The sequence below is a fragment of the Lissotriton helveticus genome, chromosome 2_2, assembly GCF_964261635.1.
Source record: "Lissotriton helveticus chromosome 2_2, aLisHel1.1, whole genome shotgun sequence".
NCBI classification, from domain to species: Eukaryota; Metazoa; Chordata; class Amphibia; order Caudata; family Salamandridae; genus Lissotriton; species Lissotriton helveticus.
In genome coordinates, this window is record NC_136060.1 from 185812327 (window position 1) to 185830835 (window position 18509).

The following is an 18509-nucleotide window of genomic DNA, read 5'->3' on the forward strand; positions in this document are numbered from 1 at the left end:
CCCTCTAAGGAGGAGAGACTCCATCGTCTGTGTTGGACATGGAATCCCCGGCTGGCCAGGGCTTTCGCCAAAGTCAGTCAGAGACCACCACCCCCAAGTCAGGGCAAGGGAGTTACACGCCAAGATAACCCCTACTCACCCTCTAGGTAACGTGGCGCGAGCAGCAAGGCTAAACCTGGAGGCGATGTAGGCTAAGTATTTGCGCACGCACCCCAGCAACAACAACCAAAGGCCCACCACAAAGGAAACTCCACACAAGGTTATATAAAAATAGCCTTTGTATTACACCAAAACACATTAGATAAAACACACACTTTACAATGTGCCAGAGGCACGGGCAGAATTTACAGGGGATATGTACAAGACAGGGCCACCTGGACCACTGTCAGGAATCAGAAGTAGCACTTTCAGAAATAGCACTTAGAAGGTAAAATATAAATTTACTTTAGCACACAACCAGTAACTACTGGTAACAGGACCTCACTAGCACCACCTGCCCTAGGGAGAAAACAACCACCTATGTATCACAATACCTGTAGGGGTGTAAGAACATACACATGATGCAATGCATGACATTCATTCAGAGGTGTAAAGGCACATGACGCATAAACAATACATTCAGAGGTGCATAGAAAGTACAATTGCGCCAAACTCACGTAAGTCACCACCTGTGACTGTCCCTAGGCCCTCTGGCCTTGTTGGGGCTAGGACGCCCTGTGTCCAATGTCCAGGAGCCTAAACGTAGCAGTTGCCCACAAAGTGCTGGGCAACTGGCGCAACAATGTTTGAGCCTGCCAGGGCTCAAGAACAACAATGGGGCCAATGTGGGAACCTTGCTGACTCTGGCCAACTGACTGTCCCCTGAGCCCCTCTGGGCCCTAGAAAGGAATGAGACCCTCAATAGCCTCTGGGGACTTTAACCAACCAAAATGCCCCCCCCTGAGCCTCTCAGGGCTCTAGGCAAAGGACTTGCACCAACGTTGGAGTCCCCCCTCTGGGGACTCGAAATTAATAAATGCCCCCTTGAGCCTCCCTGGGCTCCTGAAGCAGAAATGACTGTGGCACCCCAGAGCCTCTCTGGCTCTCAAACGAAAATGCCCCCTTTAGCCTCCTCTGGGCTCTAGAACCAAAAGATGCAGCCTCACTGGGCTGTTGGGGTCCCTCACGGGGGACCCGAGAACACTTGGGGTGCCTGGAGCCTCTCTGGGCTCTGAACAAATGGGGCACCTCGAGCCTTCCCTGGGCTCTCGAAGTAAAGGTGCAGCCGGTCGTTGGAGTCCTCTGTGGACTCGGGAATCACTTGAGGCCCCACGGGCCTCTGAGCACAAGTGACTCGCTTCTGGAGGGGAGGGGGCGGGCACTCACCGGTCTCTGGTGCTGCAGCTCCTCCTCGAGGGCTCCCGCTCCTCGGCTTCCTCAGGACGGGCGGGGCTCCCCTCCTCACACGGGAGCCTCGCTCCCTGCAGCACTTCTCCCCGGGGCTCTCCCTTCACATGGGAGCCCCGGCAGGCAGCAGCTTCCGCCTGCCTCTCTGTCCTGCCCCCGGTCTGCCTGACTTCCGGGTCGCGGCTGTGGGGGCGGGACTTCCGTCGGCCCGCTTTCTGATTGGCCGGCAAGAGAGGTGCTTCCGGGTCGCCGTGGGCAGAGCGGCGGCCCGAGGGAAGCTCGTCTTGTAGTGGCAATCCGGGGGTGATAAATCACGCAAATATGCGGCGTGGGCAGCCGCTAGAGCAGCAAAAATGCAGGGTGGGCACCTGCCTTACAAAAGCGCTCCCAAGCGCCTCGTTGTCAATATAAAGCGCTCTCAAGCGCTAGTGGGCACAAACCACAGCACTCCCAGCGCTAGGACGAAACAAAGCGCTCTCAAGCGCTAGAGGGAAAAGCCAAGCGCTCCTAGCGCTATAAATCAGGAAAGGACCCAGCAAAGTCCTTGTAGGCAGGCAGGGGGCAAGGCTGGGCCCAGAGCCAGCACACTGGGTCTCCAGGCAGGGAGACAGTCCAAGTGGCGGTCCTCTGGCCCAGCAGCAGCAACAACAGCCCCCTCAGGATCCTGGAAGAGAACAACATCTGTGGGGACACAGCCCCATTTTTATACACCATTTCCCTTTGTCTGAGGGTGCAGAGTGGGGGCGGAACCAGTCGCAGCTGGTTCTTGAGTACTCTGTTTACCTCAACCACCCTCTCTATTCACTGGCAGGGCCTGGGTCATTAGACTCTCCACAGGGGGGCGGAGCCAGCATTGTGTGGGGAAAACCCAGCCCATCCAGGACACAGGTACACTCCTCCCACACATTACTCATGCAGATCTCCCACTCACCACCGGGCAGACCCATCCAGACTTCCTGGAGCCTGGCATGCCAGCCAGCTCCAGCCAATCACACGCCAGCACCCTCACAGCACACGTACAGCCATGTCTAGAAATGGCGCTTCCCTACTAGACACATACATGCTGCATACACCGTTGCGCAGCATTCACTCACACGAGTTCACACATACCAGACTCAAGCCTGTACACCCCACGCATCAGGAACTACCAGGGACACATACATTCCCCATGCATTCCTATGGGCGGGCAGGCCTAGCTCAGCACATGCACTCAGAGTGCGCACGCATTTTCCACTGGGACACAGTGAAAGTGCGCAGAATCCAAAAATCACCATGGCCAGGTCACCATTTCACGCAAAAAGTCTAGGGGTGAACCTGCCCTAAGGGCCCAAGTCCAGCAGTCTGGATAAGTAAAGAGCTCTATGTTTTTGCATTTACCATTGTGTGGGGATCAACTCTTTCTGGGATTTGCTGGAGGGAAGAAGGGCATGGCAGTGCAGAAAAGGACCATCTCTTGCTGGATCGTAAAACCTACTACATAATGGCCAGGAAATAGCCCCCAGAAGGTTTGCGTGTTTAATCCACCAGAGCCAAGGCTGCTACCACTGCGTTGGCATACAGAGTGCCTGTCCTGGACATTTGTGAGGCTGCTACATAGGTGTCACTCCACACATTCATGAAGTACTACTGTCTGGCGAGCCAGGTCTGTCGAGATGGGCATTTTGCCCTCAGTCCTGCAGGACTTTTTATTTTGAGCCAGTTCACAGACCCACCACCTGGGAGACACTGCGTTGGTATCTATTCAAAAGGTGAAGAATCTGCAGTTGTAAATATCTATCAGAAAAGTTTTTTTTACCTTCGGTAAGGATCTTTCTGGTAGATATTCTATCTAACTGCAGATTTATCAGGGATCCTTTCATCCATTCTGTGTACTTGACTGTTTTCCACCTAAAATGGTCCCTGGTTTAGAAATATGGACACCGATTAGGAACAAGTTTGCTGTTGGGCCCTGTGTGTGGGGGCTCGAACAGCCTAGAAAGCAACTGACACCAGCGTGCACGAGTAGTGCCCATATGCAGATCCGCACGTGCCACTTCTGAAGCTACCGGCGCCCAGGCAGGGGGGCTGCTTGAAAGTTTCCAGGTCCAGTCTGACTCATGGGTAATATTCAGAAGGTGAGGAATTCTCTACCAGAAAGAGTGCTATCAAAGGCAAGTTATTTCTTTATGTGCATTAGTAAAAATGTGAAATTAGCACCATCATTTCTTGCTTCTCTTGCAACATAATTGTGGGGAAGCATCTTGTTGAATACAGTTCTATATTTGAATCTCGTTTTCAGTGTTTATGTAAAATTCCTTTTGTTATAACTATAATAAAAAAATATAGAAGTGTTGAGTGCTGAGAACGTTACTCCAATTCGCCAACACTCGTCATTTATGGGATGTTTTACCAGTAAAATATTGTTAACCAAAATGTTGATCTACTGGCTTTGCCCTCTGTCTCTTACAGTTAAAAGCCAGACTGCTCCAAGCTGATCTGTTCAGCCATGGCGGAAGGCGGATTCGATCCTTGCGAGTGCATTTGCTCTCACGAAAATGCAATGAGACGTCTCATTAATCTGGTGAGAATAACTTTACACATTTCCACAGAATTGATTAATTTAATCCAGTTAAATATGAGTTGAAGGCTGTGGTCGTGGATGAAGATCAGTATGATGGGCCTCAAAGTCTGCGTGGCCAGGATTTAGAATATGGCTCCAAGAGACATACATTTAAAGAAAATAACATTTTTATTAATATCTTTAAATGTGAATTAACCACGCAATCGGCAATCTCCGCTCTTCAGGTGATTGTAGCTACATGTTGGAATATAAGGGGAATTCTGTTATATACCATATTATTACCTTCTAATGTTTGGAGTCTTTACTAGCCCTGCATTTTTCTAGTTGTATGAGAAATATGTTCAACTCTTAATGTAATGTTCTATTTGAGACAGTCGCGACTGCATGTTGTTTCTCTCTTTCACACGTGGCAGTCTTTTTCTTCTTCCACCTGACTAAAAGGCATTGTGGACCCACTTTACAACAAGCATTTACAATGCAACGGTTTCGCCTTAGGAGAAGTTAGAGCTATTGGCATTGCAAATGACAAAATTTGTATTTATGTGTTGGTTTTGAAAACAGATAAATAAATGGCATTGTCATTTACATTGCCAATAGCTTAATCTCTCACAAATGTGAGAACTATTGTACCCTACGGACGAGCTCAGCAGACAGCAATTACTACCACCCACACACACACCCAGAGCCACACACACACACCCAGAGCTAGCCACACACAGGTGGACGAAAAATGGGATTAGTCGCTGCCCAAGGGAAGCCTATATCTCTGCCAAGCCAAGACCATCAAGATGGGTTGTCCCTAGATCCGTTAGGACAGCCATCCCTCCATAATTGTATTGCATTTGATCTAATTCCTAGTTCATGAACAGGTTCAGGTGTCCTCTCACCATGAGGGGGCCTTTAGCCCATTCCAATGTAAGGTCTAGTCCTCAGAAAAAGAATTGCTCCTGGCCCTGGTTCAGTGAGTAAAGTGACACAAGTGAGAGGGATTGATTTCTATTGATACCCCACAATCCCACCTATTTCCCCTCCTTTTTCTTCCAGTGGTCTTTAACTTTGAACAACACCCTCCTCAAATAAGAATTACCACACCTGCTGTCTTCCTTGTGGATGAAGAAAAGAAGTGGGAGGAGAAGGTCTTCGACCTGGGGCGAGCCTAGTCAGTGGGGATATAGAAGGCCCATGTCCATATTTAGTAGTGCGAGTTCATACAGAAGCCATTTATACTTTTCAGGGATATTTACGCATATTACTTTAGGTGGTTATGATCAATTGTGTCATGTAGATCTATAAGTGAGCTGCAGGTAGTCTCTCAAAGCACTTCTGTGTGGTGGGCTTCTGGAGAGGTCAGGTGTGTAAATGTGGAATGACCCCCCTATAGTGAAGTCTGTAAAATTAACTTGAAAAATGTTAACCAGAGCTTGAACTGCCTATAAATAGAATAACAACTGTCCCTAATTTGTTGCCGAGACCCAGTCATGCTGGGTCTCGGCAACAAACAATTTAAACATGGTAATTCTAATCTCAGCATACATTACTTTACAAATTAGTTGAATATGTTCAACATGTGCCCAGATAGTGGTCCCATTGAAGACTGTATTAGGTGGTCTGGTTTGGCAATGGGAAGCATCTGATTTCTTTTTATTGAAATGCTGCTGGAGTAAATCTTTAAGTGTGCCTTTACTTTTATTTCTGGCAACCACCATGGTTGGTCTGTGGCACGGGCCCCTCTTAAACTGCTAGACAGCATGTCTGGATCTGTTTCAAGCCTTGTCAGCCCAGGGGAGGTAGGAAGGGCTCAAAACAGTGGGCGCTCAGACCAAGCAGCGTTCCAACAGGAGGAAGGACACACACACTAAAAGTGTTTGTGGTGAACATTCAAATCCGTGCCTGGATGTCCCCCTCTCAGCATGCTAATTAGCAGGGCCCAATCCAGTTCCTCCCCAGTGGTTGCCACCTTCAGCTCCAGGGCTCAGGGCAACGTCTTAACTGCACCAGTCTCAATGTTTGTCCATTTAGGCCCACTTTGCTAGTCGTTTTAGACCAAGCAATCCACAGAGACTGCTCCACCTGTGTTAGGGGCCCAGGACTCACCAGCAAATATGTTCTTTCATGCGGGGTTGGCTCACCACGGGTCCCCCGCAGCACCACCAGTCCAAAACACAGGATTACCGAACTGTTATATTTTTGTGAAAAGTTCTCGCTGAACAAAACGCCAGAGTATTGTGGTGCATTTCCGCCTGTTAGAGCGGAGCACCATCGACTGCCATTTTGGTTAGCAGTCTGGTCATCCTCATTAGGAGGAGAGCTGACTTCAGTATTTGCAATGCAGGCGCAAGTAACTTGGGGAATTGTATGTTCATTTGTTGTCACCCGCACTTTAAAATTACTAATGCTAAACTAACTCACTATTCACACATCCAAGAACGGTACAAATGGAACTCCCACTCACCGACTGTCTTCTGGCGGGCGGGGCTCTCCTCCTCACACGGGAGCCTTGCTCCCTGCAGCACTCCTCCGGCGGTCGCTTTGGGGCCGCGGGCGGGGTTCCTCTCCTCCTGGGCTCTCCTAGATGCAGCAGGGCTCCCTCGCATCACGGGAGCCCTGCAAACCGGCCGCCATGCTTCTTTCTTCCCCCCGGGCTGCGGGGGCAGGCACTTCCGGCCGGCCAACCACTTCCGGGTCGCTGCGGGCAGCGCAGCGGCCCTTCTCCTTAGGTAGGCAGGCGGGGGCTGATTTTTACGGGCAAATGCCGGGTGTAACCACAAACGGTCCAGATGCCGGGTGGGCGAGGGGGGGGCGGGAACGGCAAGGCACGCCCATGGACTTCCAGTGTGACACGGACAGCGGGAGGGGGTGGGAACAGGCACAAGGACAGGTGGAAGGGGGGGGCAGGAAGGCTAGAAAAACAAAGCAATGACCTGTACTTCGTAAAAAATAAAAAACGAAACTCCGCCCACCGCTGCATTACTACACAGAGGGAACGCCCAGGGAAAAAATCGCGGGAACGCCCCCGAATCTGGTCCGGCCTTGACGGACAGATCTCTGTTCCAATGGCTAGCCTCCATTTATGGAGCTAGCCAATGAAACAGAGGGCGTATTCCAAGAGTCCCTTACTGAAGACTACAGATTTCTCTGGAGGCGGAGCTAAGAGCTCCGCCCTCCAGCGAAACCTAACAAGAGTCCCTTACTGAAGACTACAGATTTCTCTGGAGGCGGAGCTAAGAGCTCCGCCCTCCAGCGAAACCTAAAAACGTCGTAAGTCTAAAGGCAAGCAGGTCCATGCTTACATATGCATTACTTAAACGTAGGGACAATGGAATTATGCGATTCGGCGACCGCAACGTTTTCCAGATAATTACGGTCGTAGTGCATTTGCTGCAGAATTTACAGATTTTATAAAAAAAGATTTTCTAGCGCACGCGGATCAAAAGTTAATAAAGATGCTGCCACGTGTTGCTGTGAAGTGGCAGGTCGTTTACCTTGGCAGGTCATTTACCTAGCAATGACAGGTGACTTTTTCTTTGCTGATGCTGCGTTCTGGTGTTCAATTGATTCTCATGAGGTGCAGTCTCTGCCCGCTGTTAACATTGGAAAAATGATTATATGATGATTTAATATTTCCACAAAACGTGCTGCTTTATTCCACATAATTTGTCTTTTCTTATTGCATATTTATTTAACCCTATTTATTTATTTGTTCCTTCTTTACCGCATAATTCCATTGGCCCAGCTTGAGAGTCATTAAACTTGCACACTAAAATGTGTAGTGTTTAATTACTAACCCATATATGCCTGTTTGTCCTATGGAGATATTTCATGTGTACAGTAATACCTGTTAATGAAAGTAGAAATTGCATTTGTATTTCGTCCATGGTTTAGAGATGTGGCAGCTGATCGATGCTATTTTGTTAGTGTGTTGTAGGTGATTTATGAGCGCCCTCTTGTGGATGAAAGCACGGATCATTATTGTATGCATTTTGGTTATAAACAATGAATGTAGAATTGCCTTCATAAACGCAGACTGCAAGTTGGCAAATGGTAATAATGCTATTTAAAACCTGGTTATCTGTTCGTCTTAAAAGAAAAAGTGAGAGGTTATGAATAGGAGGTAAAAAGGGGCAGTCAGTAGATGTTGCTGTGCTGCAAGCAAGAAAAAGTTTACTTGGCAACCAGCAAAAACAAGCATTTGCAATGCAATAGGTCTCGCAATTATGAAGGTTTGACATACATTTGTAGTTCCCTACCAAAGTAGTAGCTCCCTTAAGTGTGGTTTGTGTAGGTTCTCTTACTGTATTTGTCATGCATGAACGTGTGATTAAGTCTTTTAGATTTTTGTTCTTCCGATGTGCAAACAGGGGTTTGGGTATTTGCACAGTTCTGTCCCTGGTTGCATTCGAGATGTGCCACTTTGAATTTACACCATTCTGCCTGTTAAAAATAAGATTTACAGGCAACCTGGCCATGTCAGGGACTGCATCAGGACTGAAGTCCAGAAGATGTTGGATTTGAGAGTGATTGAACCCTTAGATAAACCTTGAGCTAGACCAGTAGTCTTGGTACCCAAACCTCACATGCAGAATGGTAAGAGAGAGATGAGGTTTTGTGTTGACTACAGGGGTCTCAATGCAGTCACTGGGACTGATTCCCATCCAATCCCTAGGGCAGATCAGCGTATAGATACTTTGGCCTCAGCCAAGTTTCTGAGCACATTTGACCTAACAGCTGACTACTGGCAAATCAGATTAGCTGAGGATGCAAACCCAAAAACAGCATTTTCTACCCCTAGTGGGCACTACCAATTTGTTGTGATGCCCTTTGGTTTGAAGAATGCTCCACCTGGGAAGATCACCTGGTCCATCTGAGAAATGTGTTGGAGGCACAGCAGAAAGCAGGCCTCACTATCAAGGCCACCAAGTGCCAGATAGGGCAGGGTCAAGTTGTATACCTGGGCCAGCTTGTGGGTGGAGGCCAGGTTCAACCATTGCAGAGCAAAATTCAGACAAAGAGCTTTCTTGGGCCTGACTGGGTACTATAGGAGGTTTGTCAAAGGTTATGGATCCATAGTGACCCATTTGAATGACTTAATTTCCAAGAGAATGCCAAAGAAAGTTCAGTGGACAGTTAGCTGTCAAAAGGCATTTGATGACCAGGCCATGTGCACTGCTCCCATTCTGAAAATTCCTGACTTTTCCAAACAATTCATTGTTCAAACAGATGCATCTGAGTTGGTCGTAGGGGCTGTGTTATCACAATTGAATGAGGAGGGTCAGGATCAGCCAGTAGCTTTTATTAGCAGAATGCTGACCCCCAGAGAGAAACGTTGGTCAGCTATTGAGAGGGAGGCCTTTACTGTGGTTTGGGCTCTAAAGAAGCGGAGGCCATACTTGTTTGGCACTCACTTCACTGTTCAGACTGACCATAAGCCCCTCATATGGCTAAAACAGATGAAGGGTGAAAACCCTAAACTTTTGAGGTGGTCCATTTCCCTACAGGGGATAGACTATACAGTGGAACATAGACCTGGGACTAACCATGCCAATGCAGATGGACTATACTATGTACCTAGGGCATAGGTACCCCAGAGGCCTCCCAGGGGCTGCAGCAGGTATTGTACCACCCTTGAGAGACCACTCAAACTGACACCACAGGTCTGCTACTGCAACCTGTGTACGGTGGTTCATGCACCCCTTACTTAGATATAGGTTCACTATATCTACCTTATATCACGGCACATATAAACCTATCAGTCATCCCTGTGGTAGGCCTTATCAATCCTGAAGGCAGGGTGCTGGGTTTTATGTGAGAGGGTGCCCATGCATGAGCAGAGCCCCTCTACAGCCTTTGGAATCTATTCTCCGGGTTGTTCTGTGTTGCAGCCAACCATATACTCTTAAGTGCATTATAACCTTGCGGTAAATGCTAAATTTTAAAACGGCTGCATGGAAACATGTCGTGTTTGGTGTCAAAACCACCCTCCTAAAGGGAGAAATATGACAACACCGGTACACCCGGTCCCAGCTTTACAGAACCTGGCATCACAAAATGGATACTGCCGGCCACAGACAAGAGTCTGCCCTGCTGCTGCTGCGTGGTGCTCGAGCAGGAGAAGGCTTGACAATAGGCTTCCTGTCACAGGGAGGTGTAACCACATCCAAGACCGGCTTTAGTGTATTGGGGCTGGGTGGGTGCACTCTGAGAGTGCTTTAATGTCTGCACAGGGGGCACATTTGGTGTCCCTGTGTATAGTCCCAATTCAAACCGGTTGCAGGAGCCATTTGCTCCTGCTCTGGCGCGAAACTGGACAAAGGACATGGATGTAACGACTCCTCTGTCCTGACCCTCCCATTGGTGGGTCCCCAGAGTATGTCCCACTGCTTCCTTGGGTATAAAGTAGGAACCCCTGACTACAGGACTTTAAATTTACCTGGACAAAACTCTGCTACAGGAACCAAGTACTTCGAAAATCTACACTATGCTGGATGACTGAAGAATCTCCTTTGGAGTAAAGGAGTTACTCCCCTGCAAAGCAGGCACCTTAAACACATCTGACTGGTTTGCATATCCTGAGCTCCTAAGGACTCCAAAGATTTCTGCAACACAGGAGGTGTGTTCCCAAGTGTCCCCGAGGTCGACTAGTGGTCTCAGCAAACCTGAGACCCGCAGCCCTCGTGAGGACCGTGCAATCCATACCCCTGGACACCGTGTCCATTTGCTGCAGCATATGCTTTTTGACGATCCCTCTGCTTTGGGCTACTTGTAGTCCAGAACCCAAGCAGGGTTTCCACCAAAGATTACTGGCCTACACTCCACGAGTGTTCCGTGGGCTGATATTTTGTGATTCCTCTTGAGGTCCCCTCGCGATCCCTGGTCCGTTGACCTGTGGGTCCCTGTGAAGGCAACTTTAACTTTCAGTGGGCTTTCCTGGTTGCTCCATATGTGCCCTGACTCTCCATCGCTTGTAGAGTCTCCAGGACCTTGCTGATCCTCACAGGAGCATCTTTCCTCTGACCGCGTGGGTTGCAGTTGCCAAGGCTTGTTGGTGTTCAATCTGGGCACACTGACCCCCCAGCACTCAACATCCTTCGTGGGACAGCTGACCTCCAGACTTTGGTCGTCCTCTACGTCTCCTGGTCCCCGTGGCTGCAGAGTCTAGCGTCACCTCTTCTCACCTGAAGCAACCGACATCAGTGGGCATTCGTCTTTTGTGCCCCTGGTCACTGTGAAATGACCCAGACTCTGTCCCCTCAGCTTTCAGGTTCTTCTGCGTTCCGATCCAGGCTTGGATCACACCGGACACTTTTCATCTTCCCGGCAGCAGCACTTCTTTGCATCACGCCATTGAAATCGATAAGCGTTTCCGACACCACTTGACCCCTATGCACCCGGCTCCTCTAGGATAGGTAACACACGTACCTCAGTACTTTCAAGGGTGCTGGCCTTAGAATCTTCTATGTTCCAAAGTGTTTGCTTGAAGTCCTCTCCTAAGTGTCCTTAATCTTTAAAATTCCAACTGCGACTTTCCCATAGAGTTGTACGGAGCTCGCGCCTGTGTTCCCACACTGCACACGTCCTCCGTGGGTCCCCTGTGTCACTACCTTGGGTGGTTCCTTTGGGTCCCAGCGATTCTATGTGTTCTAGGCCCTGTGTCTAGTCAAGTCGTGGTTGTTATACCACTTTCTTAGTATATGGTTTGGTCTCCCCCTGGAGCCCACTGTGTATTGTGCTATTTACTGGTGTTCTAGTGATTTAATATTGTGTACTTTGTACTCTAATCTCATAAATAGATTAGTAGAGAGTGTTTAGTAATAAATACATATTTTTATAATAACACTTGTGTGGTTCTCCTTTCATTTGGTCATTCAGGAGGTTATGATCTGGTAAAACAAGCTGCTTTACATTGCTTCAAGACTTAGCCTGAAGGCTGCTCTCCATAGCTACCACTAGGATAGCTTTCAATAAAGGTTGTCTTTAACATAATCATCAATAAGGGTCATTTGGACTGGTGCAAGGTGCCCACTTTAATTGGTGGACAGCATATACCAAGCCAACTTCTCACAGTTCTTGTCCTCCCCTCCTGATCTAACTAGACTGCAATTGTGAGACAGACCTAGGTCATAGCACACGTGCATGATCTGTGTTTGCCTATAACCACAAACTGTTACCAAGGATCCAGATTTCAATGCAACTGGAGCTCACAGGACAGGGGTACACATCTAGTACAATACAATACAATTTCCATCCCAACAGTAGTCCATTACAAGCTATTTAACTTTCAGTAGCTAACTTGCAGTCAGACATATGGGCCCACCTCCACACCCTGGGGCTGCATACCACTTTATCCATGTCATACGCTCAAGGGGGCTTGCAGAGCTTTGGAAGGCACCTGCAATGTTTCACTGGATCTTAATGCTTCTCTATTAACTGCTCTGTCGTGCAGTGTCTACTTCGCTAACAGGCTGCACTCTCAGGCAGGTAGGTTTCCAGCCCATTCCGTCAGCAAAAAGTAGCTAGGAAGGCCCACCAGGCACTCCGCTCCCACGCATGTGCTGGGACTTACAGCTTCTTTTCGGGCACTGCCATTTTGATTGTCGGGTGATAAAAGTAGTTCACAGGCTACCGCTGTCTTCACTTCCATTTCTTGTTCTTCACGTCTCGTTTAGGATCTGTTGGTGCTGGAGCCCTAGGCCAAACCAGCAGTGCTCCTCCCATACCTGACATTCCCCACTTTATTTAGAGGTGGTGAAAACTCTAGCTTTCTGACAAAGAAGCCTCTTCTGGCTCTGCTGTAGGAAACTCTTGAGCCAACATCCCATTGCTACAGGGTAGCTGGGGCATAATTGCCCACACCTCTGACCTGTTTGAAGTGGGCTTTCCACCAGTGGTTCTTCCTGCCCAGGACTCATGAGAGGCATGGCAAACCCAGGAAGGAAAAGAGCATAATCGGCTTTATCTAGCACTTTCGGCATAGAGAGGCAAGGATCCTAAATCGGCAATCTGTCCTCTTCCGGGGGAGCAAGACAGTGGATTTCACCAGGATGGCAGTAACTTACTGATGCCTGAAAGAGGTACAAAACTTTCAAGCTGATAAGCAGATCAGTTGAGGATAAATGAATGAGCCCATTTCACATGTGAGCTAGACCATTCATCCAATAATGAACAATAATGTTAAAGAATGCAAGATGATCTGCACTCCCCAGGTGTTTACAAAGTCTATTCCAGTCTCACACAACCTTTAAGAATCTGGTGTAGATTTTCACTCTCAGAAAAACTGAGAATCTCCCATGGCATTACAATCAGGGACTTGAAAACAATAACTCTTGACCTGCCTTACTCATGAGCTCCCAAATCGGTGGTCTTTTTTTCCCAAATAAATTGAAAGTTATAGACAAGGGTAGCAAAGCCTCTGGCTCAACTCGCAACATTTGACATGCCACATATTTAAGAAGAATTAGGCTTTGTCTTGAGAGTGTAACGCCTCTCTTACACCTTTCTTAGCACACGAATGTCATTGTGTTGTTTTGGTGCACGGAGAATAGCTGTTATTTCTTTTTTAAAGTAAGTACAACACATACACGTGATCATCTTCCACTCTGTCGGAATCTGTGAACCGATGTTTAATTAAAGCTTAGTATATTGATGAATGTGCTTATTCTCCCTTTCTATTTGCTAATGTATTATATTTTTCTTAATTTCAGTTGCGTCAATCCCAGTCCTACTGCACCGACACAGAATGCCTTCAAGAATGTAAGTACAACTGTGTTTCGTGGATAAAGAGGTCGACACTTGTCTAGTTGAATCTGAAAATGTATTTTGACTGGTAGGAAGTATATGAAAATCCTTGATTCGTTTTTTTCGACTATCATTATTCAGAGCTAACCTATGAGTTACAGTTCTGTGCTTCAGCACAAGGTGAATGGAGTTAAAATTGAAAAGCTGGACTTCGATGAAGGGGTAAAGATTTCTAGAGCCCAAGTTAACTTGGCATTTTGCCTCTTTGTGGCTCTTATCTTGTAAAACAAGCATTTACAATGCAATGGTTTTGCCTTTGTTAAAGTTTGAGCTACTGGCATTGCTCTTGACAATATTTTTATTTATGTTTTTTTCAACATAAATAAATGGCATTGTCATTTACAATGCCACAAGCTTTATCTCTCGCAAATGACACACACAAACACCCACAGAGAGCCACCCCAACACACAATCAGAGGCCTCCCCACACACACACCCACACAGACCCCCCCACACACACACCCACACAGAGCCCCCCACACACACAGCCACACAAAGCCCCCCACACACCCACACAGCCTCCCTACAAACTGCGAGCCCCCCCACACACTGCGAGCCCCCCCACACACTGTGAGCCCCCCCCACACACTGCGAGCCCCCCACCACACTGCGAGCCCCCCACACACACTGCAAGCCCCCCACACACTGCGAGCCCCCCACACACTGCGAACCCCCCAACACACTGCGAGCCCCCAACACACTGCAAGCCCCCCCACACACTGCGAGCCCCCCCACACACTGCGAGCCCCCCAACACACTGCAAGCCCCCCAACACACTGCAAGCCCCCACACACACTGCAAGCCCCCACACAGCTGCAGGTAGAAGACACGGGCAATGCTGGACCTGTAAAAGAGAGGAAGAAACATTACATTAGCAAAATAAAGCAGATGGCTTACCTCAAAGATAAAAACACAGCAGCATACATACCGTCGGAACCACTTCCTGCACAGCGGAGCACACAGCTGCAGGTAGAAGACACGGGCCATGCTGGACCTGGAAAAGAGAGGGGAAAAAATTACATTAGCAAAATAAAGCAGATGGCTTACCTCAAAGATAAAAACACAGCAGCATACATACCGTCGGAACCACTTCCTGCACAGCGGTGCACACAGCTGCAGGTAGAAGACACGGGCCATGCTGGACCTGTAAAAGAGAGGAAGAAACATTACATTAGCAAAATAAAGCAGATGGCTTACCTCAAAGATAAAAACACAGCAGCATACATACCGTCGGAACCACTTCCTGCACAGCGGAGCACACAGCTGCAGGTAGAAGACACAGGCCATGCTGGACCTGGAAAAGAGAGGGAGAAACATTACATTAGCAAAATAAAGCAGATGGTTTACCTCAAAGATAAAAACACAGCAGCATACATACTGTCGGAACCACTTCCTGCACAGCGGAGCACACAACTGCAGGTAGAAGACACGGGCCATGCTGGACCTGGAAAAGAGAGGGAGAAACATTACATTAGCAAAATAAAGCAGATGGTTTACCTCAAAGATAAAAACACAGCAGCATACATACCGTCGGAACCACTTCCTGCACAGCGGTGCACACAGCTGCAGGTAGAAGACACGGGCCATGCTGGACCTGGAAAAGAGAGGGAAAAAAATTACATTAGCAAAATAAAGCAGATGGCTTACCTCAAAGATAAAAACACAGCAGCATACATACCGTCGGAACCACTTCCTGCACAGCGGTGCACACAGCTGCAGGTAGAAGACACGGGCCATGCTGGACCTGGAAAAGAGAGGGAGAAACATTACATTAGCAAAATAAAGCAGATGGCTTACCTCAAAGATAAAAGACAGCAGCATGCATACCGTCGGAACCACTTCCTGCACAGTGGTGCACACAGCTGCAGGTAGAAGACACGGGCCATGCTGGACCTGTAAAAGAGAGGAAGAAACATTACATTAGCAAAATAGAGCAGATGGCTTACCTCAAAGATAAAAACAAAGCAGCATACATACCGTCGGAACCACTTCCTGCACAGCGGTGCACACAGCTGCAGGTAGAAGACACGGGCCATGCTGGACCTGGAAAAGAGAGGGAGAAACATTACATTAGCAAAATAAAGCAGATGGCTTACCTCAAAGATAAAAACACAGCAGCATACATACCGTCGGAACCACTTCCTGCACAGCGGTGCACACAGCTGCAGGTAGAAGACACGGGCCATGCTGGACCTGTAAAAGAGAGGAAGAAACATTACATTAGCAAAATAAAGCAGATGGCTTACCTCAAAGATAATAACAAAGCAGCATACATACCGTCGGAACCACTTCCTGCACAGCGGTGCACACAGCTGCAGGTAGAAGACACGGGCCATGCTGGACCTGGAAAAGAGAGGGAGAAACATTACATTAGCAAAATAAAGCAGATGGCTTACCTCAAAGATAAAAACACAGCAGCATACATACCGTCGGAACCACTTCCTGCACAGCGGTGCACACAGCTGCAGGTAGAAGACACGGGCCATGCTGGACCTGTAAAAGAGAGGAAGAAACATTACATTAGCAAAATAAAGCAGATGGCTTACCTCAAAGATAAAAACACAGCAGCATACATACCGTCGGAACCACTTCCTGCACAGCGGAGCACACAGCTGCAGGTAGAAGACACGGGCCATGCTGGACCTGGAAAAGAGAGGGAGAAACATTACATTAGCAAAATAAAGCAGATGGCTTACCTCAAAGATAAAAACACAGCAGCATACATACTGTCGGAACCACTTCCTGCACAGCGGAGCACACAGCTGCAGGTAGAAGACACGGGCCATGCTGGACCTGGAAAAGAGAGGGAGAAACATTACATTAGCAAAATAAAGCAGATGGCTTACCTCAAAGATAAACACAGCAGCATACATACCGTCGGAACCACTTCCTGCACAGCGGAGCACACAGCTGCAGGTAGAAGACACGGGCCATGCTGGACCTGGAAAAGAGAGGGAAAAAAATTACATTAGCAAAATAAAGCAGATGGCTTACCTCAAAGATAAAAACACAGCAGCATACATACCGTCGGAACCACTTCCTGCACAGCGGTGCACACAGCTGCAGGTAGAAGACACGGGCCATGCTGGACCTGGAAAAGAGAGGGAGAAACATTACATTAGCAAAATAAAGCAGATGGCTTACCTCAAAGATAAAAGACAGCAGCATGCATACCGTCGGAACCACTTCCTGCACAGCGGTGCACACAGCTGCAGGTAGAAGACACGGGCCATGCTGGACCTGTAAAAGAGAGGAAAAAACATTACATTAGCAAAATAAAGCAGATGGCTTACCTCAAAGATAAAAACAAAGCAGCATACATACCGTCGGAACCACTTCCTGCACAGCGGTGCACACAGCTGCAGGTAGAAGACACGGGCCATGCTGGACCTGGAAAAGAGAGGAAGAAACATTACATTAGCAAAATAAAGCAGATGGCTTACCTCAAAGATAAAAACAAAGCAGCATACATACCGTCGGAACCACTTCCTGCACAGCGGTGCACACAGCTGCAGGTAGAAGACACGGGCCATGCTGGACCTGGAAAAGAGAGGGAGAAACATTACATTAGCAAAATAAAGCAGATGGCTTACCTCAAAGATAAAAACACAGCAGCATACATACCGTCGGAACCACTTCCTGCACAGCGGTGCACACAGCTGCAGGTAGAAGACACGGGCCATGCTGGACCTGTAAAAGAGAGGAAGAAACATTACATTAGCAAAATAAAGCAGATGGCTTACCTCAAAGATAAAAACACAGCAGCATACATGCCGTCGGAACCACTTCCTGCACAGCGGAGCACACAGCTGCAGGTAGAAGACACGGGCCATGCTGGACCTGGAAAAGAGAGGGAGAAACATTACATTAGCAAAATAAAGCAGATGGCTTACCTCAAAGATAAAAACACAGCAGCATACATACTGTCGGAACCACTTCCTGCACAGCGGAGCACACAGCTGCAGGTAGAAGACACGGGCCATGCTGGACCTGGAAAAGAGAGGGAGAAACATTACATTAGCAAAATAAAGCAGATGGCTTACCTCAAAGATAAAAACACAGCAGCATACATACCGTCGGAACCACTTCCTGCACAGCGGAGCACACAGCTGCAGGTAGAAGACACGGGCCATGCTGGACCTGGAAAAGAGAGGGAAAAAAATTACATTAGCAAAATAAAGCAGATGGCTTACCTCAAAGATAAAAACACAGCAGCATACATACCGTCGGAACCACTTCCTGCACAGCGGTGCACACAGCTGCAGGTAGAAGACACGGGCCATGCTGGACCTGGAAAAGAGAGGGAGAAACATTACATTAGCAAAATAAAGCAGATGGCTTACCTCAAAAAAAAAAACACAGCAGCATACATACCATCGGAACCACTTCAAAATAAAGCCACTCCTCCTCCCGATGACACGGCGGAGGCTCGGCCGGCTGGGCCAATCCCAGCGCGGCCCTTGCTGTAGACGGACGGCTGCTTCCTTCGGCAGGAAGGTGGGTGTAGGCTCAATGCAGACCCAGATTCGGGGGCGTTCCCGAGAATCGGCTTTCGGCTGACGTAGCGTGACGTCGGCAAAAGCCAAAGAATCTCGGGAACGCCCCCGAATCTGGTCCGGCATTGACGGACAGGCCCCTCGTCCAATGGCTAGGCTCCATTTATGGAGCCAGCCAATGAATGACGAGGGCCGACCCAAACCCCACTACAGTTCTCATCAGGTTTTCGCCTGCGCGAAAAAGATGCGCAGAGCGCATCTTTTCGCCAGGCAAA

The 18509-nt window shown here is 48.3% G+C and overlaps 1 protein-coding gene across 1 annotated transcript in view; it reads left to right on the forward strand.

Moving 5' to 3' along the window:
* Positions 1–18509, forward strand: part of SMIM14 (small integral membrane protein 14) — a 388157-nt gene that overhangs the window by 206069 nt on the left and 163579 nt on the right. The window contains exons 3-4 of the mRNA XM_078678316.1: positions 3835–3946; positions 13645–13693. Of these exons, the coding sequence (XP_078534442.1) occupies positions 3872–3946; positions 13645–13693 (124 nt within the window). The 5' untranslated portion in view covers positions 3835–3871. The remainder of the gene's footprint in view (positions 1–3834; positions 3947–13644; positions 13694–18509) is intronic.